This window comes from Mytilus edulis, chromosome 1 (assembly GCF_963676685.1).
Source record: "Mytilus edulis chromosome 1, xbMytEdul2.2, whole genome shotgun sequence".
Classification (NCBI taxonomy): Eukaryota; Metazoa; Mollusca; class Bivalvia; order Mytilida; family Mytilidae; genus Mytilus; species Mytilus edulis.
In genome coordinates, this window is record NC_092344.1 from 2615602 (window position 1) to 2630026 (window position 14425).

Here is a 14425-nt window from a genome sequence, read left to right on the forward strand (position 1 = left end):
TTATAATTATATTAGAGTGACAGTGGTATTCACAGCGAAGAAAAAAAAGAATATAAATGTCGACAGTCAACACATTATTAATGGTGATTTTTATAATAACTGGTAGACTGTTATTTAAAAGTGCAGTCAAATGCTTCAGTGTTATAGTGGACTGCAATTTAATAAAATTGAAGATTTTTATTTATATTTTGTATATAGGTATCCCTCAATGATGAGAGGAAATGGTATTCATTCTCAATTTTTGTCTGTTACACATATAAACAGATAAATGTTGGACTTATTAATTAATCAGATATTATAAAAAAAACTACACAAAACGGACGAGAGTTTTAACCCATTTCAAGAAAAAATTCTCCAAAATTTTGAAACATTATTTGATGATTTTCAAAAAAACAACAGGACAAATGACTTTCAGGAACACATTAAAACAAGTGAAATCGTAAAGGCAATTAAGTCCCTTAAAAATGTGAAAAGCACAGCTACTGATCTTATTTCAAATGAAATGCTGAAAAATGGAATATCAGTCTTAACAAAACCATTACAAAAGCTATTTAACTTTATTTTAAATAATGGAAGTTTTCCAAAAGTTTGGAATGAATCATTTTTAGTACATCTACATAAAAACGGAAGTAAAAGTGACCCTGGTAATTACAGAGGGATATCCATTTCTTCAAACCTGGGAAAATTGTTTAATAAAATGATCCTCTCTCGATTACTTGCTCATATAAATGTAAACAAATTAATAAATAATAACCAGATTGGCTTTAAAGAAGATAGTCGGACTGCAGACCACATCTTTTCCTTGAAATCCATTGTCAGCAATTATAAATCCAAAAACAAAAAAATATTTGCTGCTTTCATTGATCTTAGAAAAGCATTTAATACAATTTGGAGAATAGGATTATTTCATAAACTACTTCAAAGTAATGTACCAAAACATATTTTTAATATAATATGTTCAATGTACTCTAATACAACATGTAGAATTAAATTTTCTAATGGTCTTAGCCCATCATTTGAATCAAACTGTGGTGTTAAACAAGGAGATGTATTGAGTCCTCTTCTCTTTAATTTTTTTTATAAACAACATAAAGACTTGAAAAATATCAATGCAGATCCAGTTGAATTTGGTGATGTTTCATTAAATGCAATTTTGTATGCCGATGAAATTGTATTATTATCTGATAGCAAAGGTTTGCAAAATTGTCTCAATACATTAAGTAATTATTGTTCTTCTTGAAAATTACAAGTCAATGCAGAGAAATCAAAAGTAATGGTTTTTAATTCAAACGGAAAGTCTTTTCAGAACAAATTTTATTATAATGGCAAATCCTTAGAGACAGTTAATACTTATTGTTACTTGGGTATTAATATTAGATATAATGGCAGTTTTAATGTCGCCATCACTTCGCTTATGGAAAAAGCTAGGAAAGCATATTTTAAAATAAAGAAAACAATAGGATTAGATAACCCTTGTAAACTTCTAGAAAAACTTTTTGATTCCTTAGTAGCCCCTATTCTCCTTTATTGTAGCGCAATCTGGGTGATTATTTCGACATTTAAAGACAGTGATGCCTATGAAAAGTTGCATATAAAATTTATTAAAGAAATCTTGGGAGTACACTGTAAGGTCTCGAATGATGCATGTCGTTCCGAACTTGCAAGACTGCCATTGAAAAATAGGATAATGTTATCTAGCATTAAATTCTGGGACCATTTAATCACTTCAGAAGGAAGTTTAGTTCACCAAATATATAATGCTACAAAAAAAAGCAACCCATCGGTTAAAAGGTTAAATATTATTATTCAAAACTTAGGTTTATCTTATTTGTCAAATGATAACCGTACTATTAAACCCCTGTTTGGTTTTATAAAACAAAGACAATTGACCAGGGTTTTCCAAAATCTCCAAAATTAACATTTTTCCAGTGTTTACAAAATCAGTGAACGGGCAGGTTATGTTGATGCTTTAAAAAATAGATCAGATCGATCATCATTATGTTAATTAAGAGTTAGTGATCATAACCTTGCCATTGAAAGAGGAAGATATTTAAAAATGCCCAGAGATCAAAGAATTTGTGAAATCTGTAAAAGTGGCATAATTGAAAATGAACAGCACATGCTGCTACACTGCAGAGGTTACTCCAGTATTAGAGAGACTTTTGTATTAAAAATGTTCAAAATTACAGGAAAAAGTATAACCACATTGTGCGATAATAAAATAAATCTTATACTTAATAATACATCTTATACGGCACTAAAATTATCTTCCTCTTTCCTAACAAATTGTTTAAATGCAAGAAGTAATCTATTGTAATAGATTTTCATTATACTTTTAATCGTTTATTCATAAAAAAAACCACATATGTTTGTATTTTACTACCATGTATAGCAAATTGTTTATCCATTCAGTCATTACCATTTATTGTAAATGTGTTTGTGCCAATAAAATATTGTGTATTGTCTATTAATGATTTTTGATATCAATTACATAAATATATGCTGTTTCTTGGGGTTTTTTGGGTTTTTTTTCAGTGTGCATATACTGATTTTGAGTCATGGATGGATACCCCACATCCTTCTATACACCTTATCACTAATCCTGGCTGACCCGGTGGCTTGAACTATTGACGCATACAACAATCACTTTTCCAATGTGGCGTCAGATATTTTGTTTTATGACGTCAAAATTTTACGGGAAACCTGTGTGATATCCAGTAATGGTGGACAAATAGTGATAAGGTGTATTCTTTAATACACGTCATGTTTTTTATTAGTCCAAATAATTATGATGTCTTGAAAGGCTATTATAATTTTTTTCTTTGACACCTAACCGTACGTCAAAGTGAGGCGTCAAAGAAAAAAAATATAATAGCCTTTCAAGACGTCATAATTATTTGGACTACCTAGTTTTTTATTAAAAAAAAGTTGTCTAGCAGTAGAAGGATACACATGTAATGGCAGTCATTATCAGATGATCAAAACAAACCAGAAGTGGATAATAAGACGTCACACTATAATAGATATTCATACTTGTCAATCCTTGTTATTGTAAGAGGAGTTGAATTGAGGAGAAAAAATCCCAAAAATTGTGAAATCAGCACTTACAACCTAGGGGAAGTAACCCTCGTTCAGAAAGAGCTAAAATCTAAGTTATTGTCCCCGGACTCAAAAATCATTTCCTTTGAAAGTATCTTTTTAACCATTACAACCGATTGCAGGTAACATCTTAAATAATAATAGAATTTTTAAAGATCGTCCTAATTTTCGAATTCTGAATAAGAGAGAGCTGTAACAAGTAATAACCGTTTTTTTTTTACAATTTGGGACCAGCTATGAAACGGAAAACTTTCTTCTACTTCTTTTTATTTTTCCAGGTAAGGAGCCGATTCAAAACTGAATGGTATGACAGTCCTATAAACTATATACGCGATTAGAAAACAAATAAATAGAGACATTTTAAAAAGACAATTTCTAAGAAAGGTCAAGGATTTAGAACTATACAAATCCTTAGATTGGCACATTTGACAAAATCACAAACAGTACAGGCATGACAGGTGATATTCGGCGTGACTTTTTACCCCAATATACCCCAACATACCCCAATATACCCCAATATACCTCAATATACCCCAATATACCTCAAAAAACAGTTTTAACATATAATTATTTAATAATAACATTATTTTAGGCATATCCAAGTTATTTTAACACCAATAATACTTTTTTTTATAAATATATTTAATTTTAAATCACTTTTTCCTCGTAACTTGGTCAATTCATGTCAGCCGCTTACGATCACAAAATGACTTTTTACCCCAATATACCCCAATATACTCGAATAAACAGTTTCAATACAATTTCAATGACAAGGAATGATTTAACATTCAGATATATTAAAATTTAACACGACTGTTTACTTTTGTTGTGCATTTTTAAACCGTTATTAATTCATGTTTTGACGAAGGTTTCACTAAACACCAGAACGAACGAACCTAAAAATATACCGGTAATTTTTTACAATTTCTTTTTTTCTTCTTCTTTAAAATGTGGAGATTGAAAATGCATATGTTTTGTTTTCTATTTAGAGTAAAATATAATATATATTTTTTTAAATGAAATTCGAAAATCTTTTTCTCAAATTTTGAAAAAAAAATCTCAAATATATTTTTTAAGTAATCATCTTTATACATGTTATATGTTTAACATTTAAAGTTTTCTATGCATGTTAATAAAATATGTATGTATCTTTCGCTCAGTGAGGACATTGTTATTCAATGTTGGTAAGGTTTGTGTGTTCACATTTCTCGGACCAACATATTTTTGTCACGCCAAGAAATCTCGTTGCTCCAACTGTGACTCTGATGGACCTCCTACGGCATCCATTATTAATCGAAGATTAAATTAAAAAAAATATATAAACCTTTCAGATGTTATGTTTATGAAATAAAAAATATTCCAAGTGGGACACCCCAACCCCTCTTGTTTTGCTCTCTCCATTTTCAACCCTTGAATTCAGCTTTCCAATCTAACTAAAATTAAAACCTTACTTTCTAACCGATCTTTTCATGTACCGGACAGACAACACTCGTTATTTTATAAGAAAAGGCTACTATCCCGTTATACACTCATACACTGACATGCATGGTGTCTACTTGGAGTCTCCGCACAAACACTTGCCTCAGAATAAACTCCAAATATGGAAAGTGGAACTACTATTCAAAACATAAAGTCAAAAGTCTCATAGAAGTTTTTTTTTTTTTGCAAAGGATGCCGAGGTAATTCTCTGTGTTCAAAATATACATGAAATTTCATAACCCCAAGATTACGATATATATTTGATATAACAAATTATCAATTTTGATATAACAGATTATGAATTTGATATAACAAATTATGAATTTGATATAACAAATTATGAATTTGATATAACAGATTATGAATTTGATTTAACTTGACAAATTCACAATTTGATATAACAGATTATCAATTAGAAATAACAAATTGTCAATTTGATATAACAAATTGTGAATTTCTCTACCAATAGTATGATTTAATTATAATAATGAGATTGATTGAAACATTGCGTAACCCAAATTGGCGCATTTTTGTGTATTGATTGATTGTTTATCTGACGTCCAGCGACAAATATGTCATTGAATGCTTATTCAAAACTTTCTTAACAGGTTTAATGTTTCTGAAACCCTCTCCTTCCCCTTTTATCTATTATTTGAGGCAATTTGGGGGACTAGTTTGAATGTTCTATATTCAGTACACGGGACCTGGTGTCTTAGAACGAACTATTATAATAGAAAAAAGGATCAATTTATATTGCACATTTTCAAGTCAGAAAAAATGGATAATTCTATTGAAATATTTGTGTTTTAAGGACATAGGAAAATGCAAGGATAAAAAAATGCTTCTCCTTCCTCAAAAGTCCTGGCATGCTTCTTTATCAATTTCGATGGGCACATGCAAGGATTAATGAAACATCCTTAAGTTCATCCTTACATTTTTCTTTATAATATATTTGTTTCAATATTTATTTTGTTTGGACACTTTTTATTAAAAACAAAGACCCATGAAGGGAAAACCCATGCACAATCAGTGCGAAGGTATCTGATAAATCAAATTTATAATTTTTTATTTCAAATTATCATAATTTGTTATTTCAAATTATCATAATTTGTTATTTCAAATTATCATAATTTGTTATTTCAAATTATCATAATTTGTTATTTCAAATTATCATAATTTGTTATTTCAAATTATCATAATTTGTTATATCAAATTGATAATCTGTTTTTTTACTATTTATTTGTTATATCAAATTGAAAAAAGTTAATATGCACGACCCTCAAAGACTTCTGTGGCAAATATCGTATCATGCAAACCATAACTTTTTTTATAATTTTTTAGACAACTGAACGGATTAATCCTGCGCTAAAATGCTCTAATGTCTGCTCTTAAATGTCCCATAGTAGTTAAACATTTTTCGCTAAAATTATCTGCGCCAATCTGTTTTCTTGTTCATAGTTGAGATTAAATTTCCTTTTGTTTATGATGGCAAATTTGATAAAATTATTTTTATTGATGTTAATTTTGAATTTGCTTTCAACGGTTGATTCTTTTAACATTTAATACAGGCGATGAAATAAACGATTCAACTAATAAAATATTATTCGGAAATTATCAAAAGCGGATAAAAGAATAAGCCCTTGACACCATTTGCGAGTATGATGGTCTTCTGAAACAATGATAGTCCGTCGGAAGGGGGCGATAAATGACTGAGCCGTGTTAAGAGAGAGAGAGCAATATTTCTTGCACGTAAAAGGCACCCTTTTAGATTTCGAAAAGAGCAGACTAAGGCTACAAGGAAGCACTCGCTCCCTCAAAGTGGAAACGAATTAATATAAGTTGTAATAACTTGTAATAACTTGTTTCCCAATCCACCATAAATAAATATGTTTAAACTAAAAGAAAAAGCAGCAGAAAAAACAGTGGTTTAAACTTTTTTTTAAATACCCTGTTCCAATCAAAAGAAAAAGAAAATATTTTTGCTCCAAGGGGATACGAATTTAAATGAATATTATTTTTCTGTTTTAATTTACCTGTACTTAAAAAAATATGTGACGCTTTTGCATTTCTGTTCTTTACGTAGCAAGTCAAAAAAAGCGGTCATATAAATTATGCTGTATGATTGAGCTGCACGAAATGAAAAAAGTACGACGTTATTTCTACAATGCATGAAAATAAAGTTAAACTAACGTTACCAAAACTAACACCAACACCGTACGCGACGTCTAAACGAAACTCCACAAAGATACATGCTATCAGGATGAGATTTACAGCTATGTACAAATATTTCAATATTTTAAACGAAAAAGCTATGAATGAAAAAAAAAACCATCGGACGTAGTTTTTCATGAAGATAATGTATCATAATTGTTTAGTCATTAAAATTGTAGTTGTGTCGTAATCTGATTTTTTCTGTTATCAAAGGTTTTGTCCGACGGCACGTGTCAGTAATTAACCAGGTAATAAAATCACTGATCCATGAAGAAATAAATAAACATATCAATTATATGGCTTATAATTACACCTTTTTGTTTGTCGTGTTATATTAGTAAGTAATTAAAATTAAAATAATAAACCTCTGAAGCGAGTAAAAATTTCATAAAGAGCTGTAAAACAATTTTCTTCGCCAGAAAAATTTAAATAAAAATTTGCATAGGAAAGATAAATTTATTGTCTATATATCAAGGCTGTGAAAATCTTGAATAAATTTTGAACATTCATGAGAAAGGTTATATCGAATATCGTCATAAAGTGTGCATTCCATAAGAAAATGTTTTTCAGTCTCTACATTTCAACTGTCACAAAACAAAGTCTGTCTTCTACGGGTGTAGGCGGCCTGGAGTCGGTACGTCTAAACACTGCTAAGGACTCCTTAGTGCACTAAGGACTATACAGTGCCACTAAGGACTAGAAGGGGAGCTTTTATTTGTATTATTTTCACATATTATGGTAGAGATAGATATTTAATGCATAAATTTCAAATTTTATAGAAAAATAATAATAAATAAATAAGTTATTCAACATTATTTAGACACGTGCATGCCTTATTTTCTTTGATATGCCGAAAATCAATGAACCGATTGACACGTGCCAAATAGGTTTCGCCAAATAACATAACAACAGTTACTGATTAAACAATCATGATCTTTTTGTTTTTAAAAGTAAATAACAATTGTATCGAAAAGATTTATGCTTACTATTTATAATTAAACGTCTTGTTCTTATTTAAAATGATTTAAAGGCCAAATAAGTTTGCTTTATTTATTTCCCGACAAAGCCATTTGCCATAGGTGCACGACTTTGATGTGCGGCAACTAAATGACTAATACGTTAGAGTGTGGTCAGTTTGTTAAAATGTTTATGTAAGAGACACGAGGACAAAAAAGGAATACATATATTTATAAGTGTTTTGTTTTTATTTTAATTCAGACAAAGATGCGAGTATGTGACACAATAATAAAATATTTTTTTTTATTATTATTTTATACAAATGGTTGCACTAAAAATATGAGTAAAAAAACTATAAATCATGATGATTGCTTTTCCACTTTTTAATTAATGCTTTATATTATAAATAAATAAATAAAATAAATATTTAATTTAATTATACATAGTACGAATTACGATTGAATTGAAGAAAAAAATCATGTGGCGTCCTTGGGATTTATCAAAACGACTAGTTTTCAACCAGTTTGATATCTGTTTACAACGGCCTCATATGGTACTTATTTGTTTGTAATTGTTCGACATTGTTTTTTTTCTAAAGAAAAAGAAGGTTAAAAATTATTTAACGAACTTAAGTCAGATTAAGTTTCATTTTCCAAAAAATAAAAGAGTCAAATTTTTTTTTTACCGAATTGTCTGTTTAACATATTTTTGTTTATTGCATGAAATAATTTATTAAATAATAACTATGTGGTATGTGCTATACTCACTGTTGAAGGCCGTAGGGTGACTTATGGTTATTTATTTCTGTGTCATTTTGTCTCTTGTGAAGAGTTGTCTCATATCGCCAATCATACCACATCTTCTTATTTATATTGGTTGCATGTAGTAAAAATGTATTATATTGAACTCGTTTTTGTCAAAAGATATATTGCTCAAACGTGTTCTTCATGTGATAATAAATTTAGAAAATGAACCATAGCAAACGCAAAAGATATAAACTCTGTCCAAATACGTCTGTTTACATGCTGCAGTAAATAAGTTTGGTAACGCGTAGTAAATATTTTTGATCATATGGAATTCGTTTTTGTCCTGAAATATATTGGCAAAACTTTTTCTTCATATGATCTAATTTTTGAAAATGAACAATAGCAACCGCATAAGATCATCTCTGTCCAAACAAGCGATTAACTGGATACCGCAAAGTTAATACCAGAACTTGTGAAAACGCTCCACGAACTAGTCAAGCTGGAGTTTGTTGACTTAAGACAAGCACTGTACAGCCAAGGAAATTACCTGCTGTTTTGGATACTTTAAGCGCTACCAATTGTTGTATCAATGCTGGCTTACACAAACATCTGATCAAAAAGATCGCCTTTTTCAAAAAGCTAATGAAAGACTGTGACAAGTCTAGTTTGACTTCAATTAAAGCAAAAACAGTGACAAGTACTCTGTTTGACTTTACCATGCCATTACCTCAGATACTTGCCAAGAAACCATGTCAAACAAAAAGACCAATGATCGCTCGAACACAGACGCGATTTTGAACATTTGTATGTCTGATCTATGAAATGTAATTTAAATATTTAAACATCAAATAAAAACCCCGACATTAGATATATTGCTCTGGTGGAACAATTTATTATTTTCGAGAAACACAACATACACTCAAGGACGTATATATGTTAGTTATACGTCCTTGATACACTTGAGAAAATACTTCGTCAAAAAAATAAACATTAATAAAATTTCAGGAACAATTCATTTATTTGTATCCAACTTTACCAATCTTGTCGATTCAACACAACGGTGTGGTCACGTTTCTCCAACATTTGGTAATTAGACTAAAACAACATTAGGGATTATGGGGTCCTCTTAAGGACTCGATCTTGATATCTACCTGTAATTCACCTGTTCTTGGCCAAAATATCGTTAAAAAGGTATATATTTTTTAAAGATATATATAGTTTTTAATAGTCTCCCAAAATTGTAAAAGTCCATATAGTCTAACACAGTGATGTAATTTTTTATTTTATATAAAAAAAGATGTGCATGGTATGATAGACAATGAGACAACTCTCTACAAGAGACCAAATGAAACAGAACTTAACAATTATACATAAAAAAGAAGATGTGGTATGATTGCCAATGAGACAACTATTCACAAGAGACCAAATGACACAGACATTAACAAATATAGATCAGCGTACGACCTTCAACAATGAGCAAAGTAATACCGCATAGTCAGCTTTAAAAGGACCCGAGAAAACAAATGTTTAACAATTCAAACGAGAAAACTAAAGGCCTAATTTATGTACAATATAATGAACGAAAAACGAATATATTACACAGCAACGACAACCACCGAATTACAGGCTCCAACACTCCCCCTTATCTTGAGACAATTTGGTGCAACAGAACAATAAAAGAACTGTACAAAAACATACATAAACAAGCAACAAATAATCTAAGACTAAATTATCAATCACTACACATCCAGTATCCGTTACCGTACGGCCGGAAGCAATTTTTTGCTTTTTTTCATAATTTTGTTCTCTATTTTTCATAATAATGTATTATAGATTACAATGTTGCGATCTTGAATTAAAATTAACATTTTATATTTTGAGAGCTATTTAGAATTTATATATCTTGAGTCGTTTATCTTATATAAAAGTACAAAACGCAGCTTATTATCACCGATACAGTAACTTTATTCAAAATAGTTTGAATGAAAATGAAGAACAGAGAATTAAAATATTGTTGAAGAGAAGATACATATCCGTGTTGAATTCGCCTCAGTTTGTTTATTCAAGTTTTGAATCCAACTTCTTAATCCGCACTCAACATTTACCCGACAACCTTGTATATTGTATATTCTTTATGAACTATCATCATGCTCATGTGACTATCGGGGACTGAGACAAATATTTTATGGTATAAACTCTGTCAAAACCAAATTGATTGAATATATCTAATCTAAATTCATTCATGTAGTAAAACATTTCTTGAATGAGTGAAATTATGAAACTATTATTTTTTAATCTTTAATCCTTGGCCTAATTGTGAAAAAAACGGGGAACGGACTTGTGATAGACAAATAGACAACTATACAAACATATTTATTGTTATTTTCTTTAGTTATGAAATGTAGAAAATACCCGATTTAGATATCCTCATTACACATAAACTATGTTGAAATGCGTTGAATGCATGGGAGTTTGTATTTTTTTCTCCTATATTCGTAAATAATTTATTCATCTACAGTGTAATCGATGTTATAGTGTTCTTATTAGTCCTGAATATCATAGTACGAACAGACACATGTCTCTGGTACGAATCACACCTCTAATACAACTGTAAGAGGAAAAGGGAGAAAACCATGATGAATGACATAGTACAAAACTCCCATATTTTATTTTATCATGGCCATTATAACGCTTAATCTATATATTGGTTACTTCAAAAATGAAATCGACAATCACATTATACCACCAGCTAGCCTATTTTATTGCAAAACAAGCACACATTATGGTAAGCGGGAAGGTATATAGAAGAAGAAAATTCAGAGACATAATAATTGTGCTATTTCCCAATTACATGTATTTAATTACTGTATTCAATATGTCCACCATATACGTTTGCTTCATCAAACGGCGTTTAATAAATTTAAATAATGTATTTCGCGCCTGTCCCAAGTCAAGAGCCTCTGGCCTTTGTTAGTCTTGTATTATTTTTAATTTTAGTTTTTTGTGTACAATTTGGAGTTTAGTATGGCGTTTATTATCACTGAACTAGTATACATAATTATTCTTTATTTTCCAAAACTTCGTGTTACCGTAAGTTTCACCACTTGTATAATTTCTTCTTTCTGGCATTAAATATGATTACACTATTTGGAATCTCGATGAAAAAGAAATTTCTTTAACTCGCCATACTGAAAAATTCGACCAAGCAGGTTCGACCTCTTAACCACGTATACCATCAGTAAACGATATGTGTCCTCTTAGCAAACCATGGATAGGGAACAAAACATAAAGATAATATGCATCAAACTTAAAATTATTCTGTTTGATTAGCCTATAATTTACATTTATCTCACATCTCCTATTAATGTTTGCCTATGACCAGAGTACAATTTAAATCAGTACTTTTGGGCTCGAGGTATGTGTTTATGCTTGTGTTTCAACCTTACATGCCATTGGAAACATATTTTTATATAATATTTTATGACCTTCTGCAAAGATCGGGTAAATTCAAATTTTCTGTTGTGTTTTGTTTAATTCCTTTTGTCTTTAAATTTGGTAGTTTTTTGCGTTTTATTTTGCCTGGTATTTACGGTATGTTTTCGGCTTATAACTTTGAATTCCCCATTGGACGTTATATTTTGCCTCCCATAGTGTGCAGCAGCAAATATTTCATGCTAAATCGTGGTCGAAAATGTGAACAAGTTACCTAAAGTCTAATTTCCATAATTTCTCTATTTTATTTTTTCAACAACAGCATAACCTTTTCATTTGTTGGCCGATTTTCTCCTAATAATTTACTATATATCCGAACCTTTACAATCAGACGCATTTTATTGCTTCCGCGAGACAGGTAAAATATATTAATTATCGGCTGATAAGACGAGTGCCTGATGATTTAAATATAATTAATATAAGTAATTAGTCTATTGGGGGGATGTCGGCAAATACCATCTACATCATAGGTCCGCACTATATCATAATTCTGTTATTGAAAGGGTCCACCTTAAATTCTGTAAAATTTTGTTAAATGTAAAGAAGTCAACGCCAGATTTCATGATTTATGGAGAACTTGGAAGATATCCTTTGGAAATTGATATCAAATTGCGGATTTTAAATTACTGGTCGAAACTTATGTGTGGAAAGCAAGAGAAACTTCCTGTTATTTTGTATAAATATGCATGTAAAAAGTATGGGATGAACATTCCATGGCTTAATAATATAAAATCTATTCTAGATAGTTGTGGACTGTCATATATTTGGAATGCACAGTACTTTGTTAGTAATACATGGTTATATCATAAGGTTAAAGTTAGTGTTGTAGACCAATTCAAACAAAATTGGCACTCTATCTTATTAGAATCGCCAAAAGCTATTAATTATCGTCTATTCAAAGATAATGCTGAAAGAGAAACCTATTTTAAGATCCTAGATGATAAAAATATTATTACTTTTTGTAGATTCAGGATACTCAGTCATAAACTTCCTATTGAAACTGGAAGGTGGAAAAATGTACCTAGAGAAAATCGAAATTGTAAACTATGTAATTCAGGAGATATTGGGGATGAATTCCACTATATTTTTAAATGTTCGAAATTTAATCATGATAGAGAAAAGTTTTTGAAACCATTTTATCTAAATAGACCAAACATATTGAAATTTCATGATTTGATGAATACTAGAAACATCAGTATGTTGAATCATTTGTGCAAATTTATCAGACTGATTAATAAACATCTGGACTCTTAGGGGAAACATTGTTTAATAACTTTTTTATATAATATTGTATACATGCATAATGGTTTTTTTTTTATATTACATGTAGCTGGAAATATTTTTCCAGTTGTAGATCATACATTTGTATTAATTCTGACTATATGTTATATTATTAATTGTTTATAATATCTCTGCATGTACCATGGATTTTGGTTTATGAGAATAAAGATATATAGCACTACGCGCAGTGCCATGCTTTTGATATTTCAAAGGAAAATACAAAGGGCGCAGTGTGACATATTCGGAGTACTAACCTGTGGCTATAAATGCCGGTGCTTTAAAATTTATTGTGTTTATGCTTTTAAGTATGTTAGTATTTTATGGTATTCAAGCAAAAAAAAATATACGACTGCACAAAGTAAAAAAAAATGACTTCCCAGTCACATGCCAGCGATACGTCTAAACACTGCTAAGGACTCCTTATTGCATTAAGGACTATACAATGCCGCTAAGGACTAGAAGGAGTGTTGTTGTATGTATTATTTTTACATATCATGTTAGAGATTGATATTTAACGCATAAATTTCAAATTTTATAAAAAAAAATAATCATAAAAAAAAGATATTCACCATTATTTAGGCACGTGTCCGTTTTCTTTGATGTACCCAAAATCAGAGAACCGATTGACACATGCCAAATAACATAACAACTGATTTAACAATCATGCTTTTTTTTTTTAGTAATTAACAATTGTATCGCAAAGATTAAGGTTTAAATGTTTTGTTCTTATTACAAATAATTAAAATGACAAATATTTTTTTTTTTTTTTTTATTTCTTTCCCAACGAAGTTCGGCGAGGGTTTTACTGCCCTTTGGAGTTAAGACTATCTCATGCGCAGAGGGCAATTCATATCGATTCATATGAAAATTTGAGAATATTATCCACTTTTATATACCAGCTGTTGGAGTACTCATCTTTTGTCGCTAATTGTCCGATTCCTATTTTATACTGAATTGGATTTGTATCTTTCGAAATTCTAAGGAATAGAGAAATCTTTGCCTTGTTGATGAGTTAACTATTCAATGTATTCTGCCTCAAGCAAAATATATATTGCAGCGTCTGCAGGTCGTTGTAGTAGAGATCGATAGCAGATATTTAAATGTCTTTTTCTGGAAATTCTCAATTTTAAAATATCTGTCTTAGTAAGAACTTCAAAGCC

At 30.1% G+C, this 14425-nt stretch overlaps 2 protein-coding genes across 7 annotated transcripts in view; one reads left to right on the top strand and one right to left on the bottom strand.

The window, feature by feature from the left end:
* LOC139521427 (RNA-splicing ligase RtcB homolog) overlaps positions 1-3303 on the bottom strand; it is a 34307-nt gene extending 31004 nt beyond the window's left edge. For 2 of the 3 annotated variants that reach the window (XR_011664036.1, XM_071314903.1), the window contains exon 1: positions 3034-3156. The gene's annotated coding sequence lies outside the window, so the exon portion shown is untranslated. Of the gene's footprint in view, positions 1-3033 lie in introns of all 3 variants that reach the window. The other variant, XM_071314908.1, reaches the window with a different exon arrangement.
* The window catches only part of LOC139521450 (phosphoserine phosphatase-like), a 28548-nt gene continuing 17394 nt past the window's right edge, over positions 3272-14425 (top strand). Inside the window, exon 1 of one of the 4 annotated variants that reach the window (XM_071314925.1) lies at positions 3272-3377. In XM_071314925.1, the coding sequence (XP_071171026.1) occupies positions 3336-3377 (42 nt within the window). In that variant the 5' untranslated portion in view covers positions 3272-3335. Of the gene's footprint in view, positions 3404-3518; positions 3567-14425 lie in introns of those variants that run through there. The other 3 variants (XM_071314931.1, XM_071314936.1, XM_071314940.1) reach the window with 3 other exon arrangements.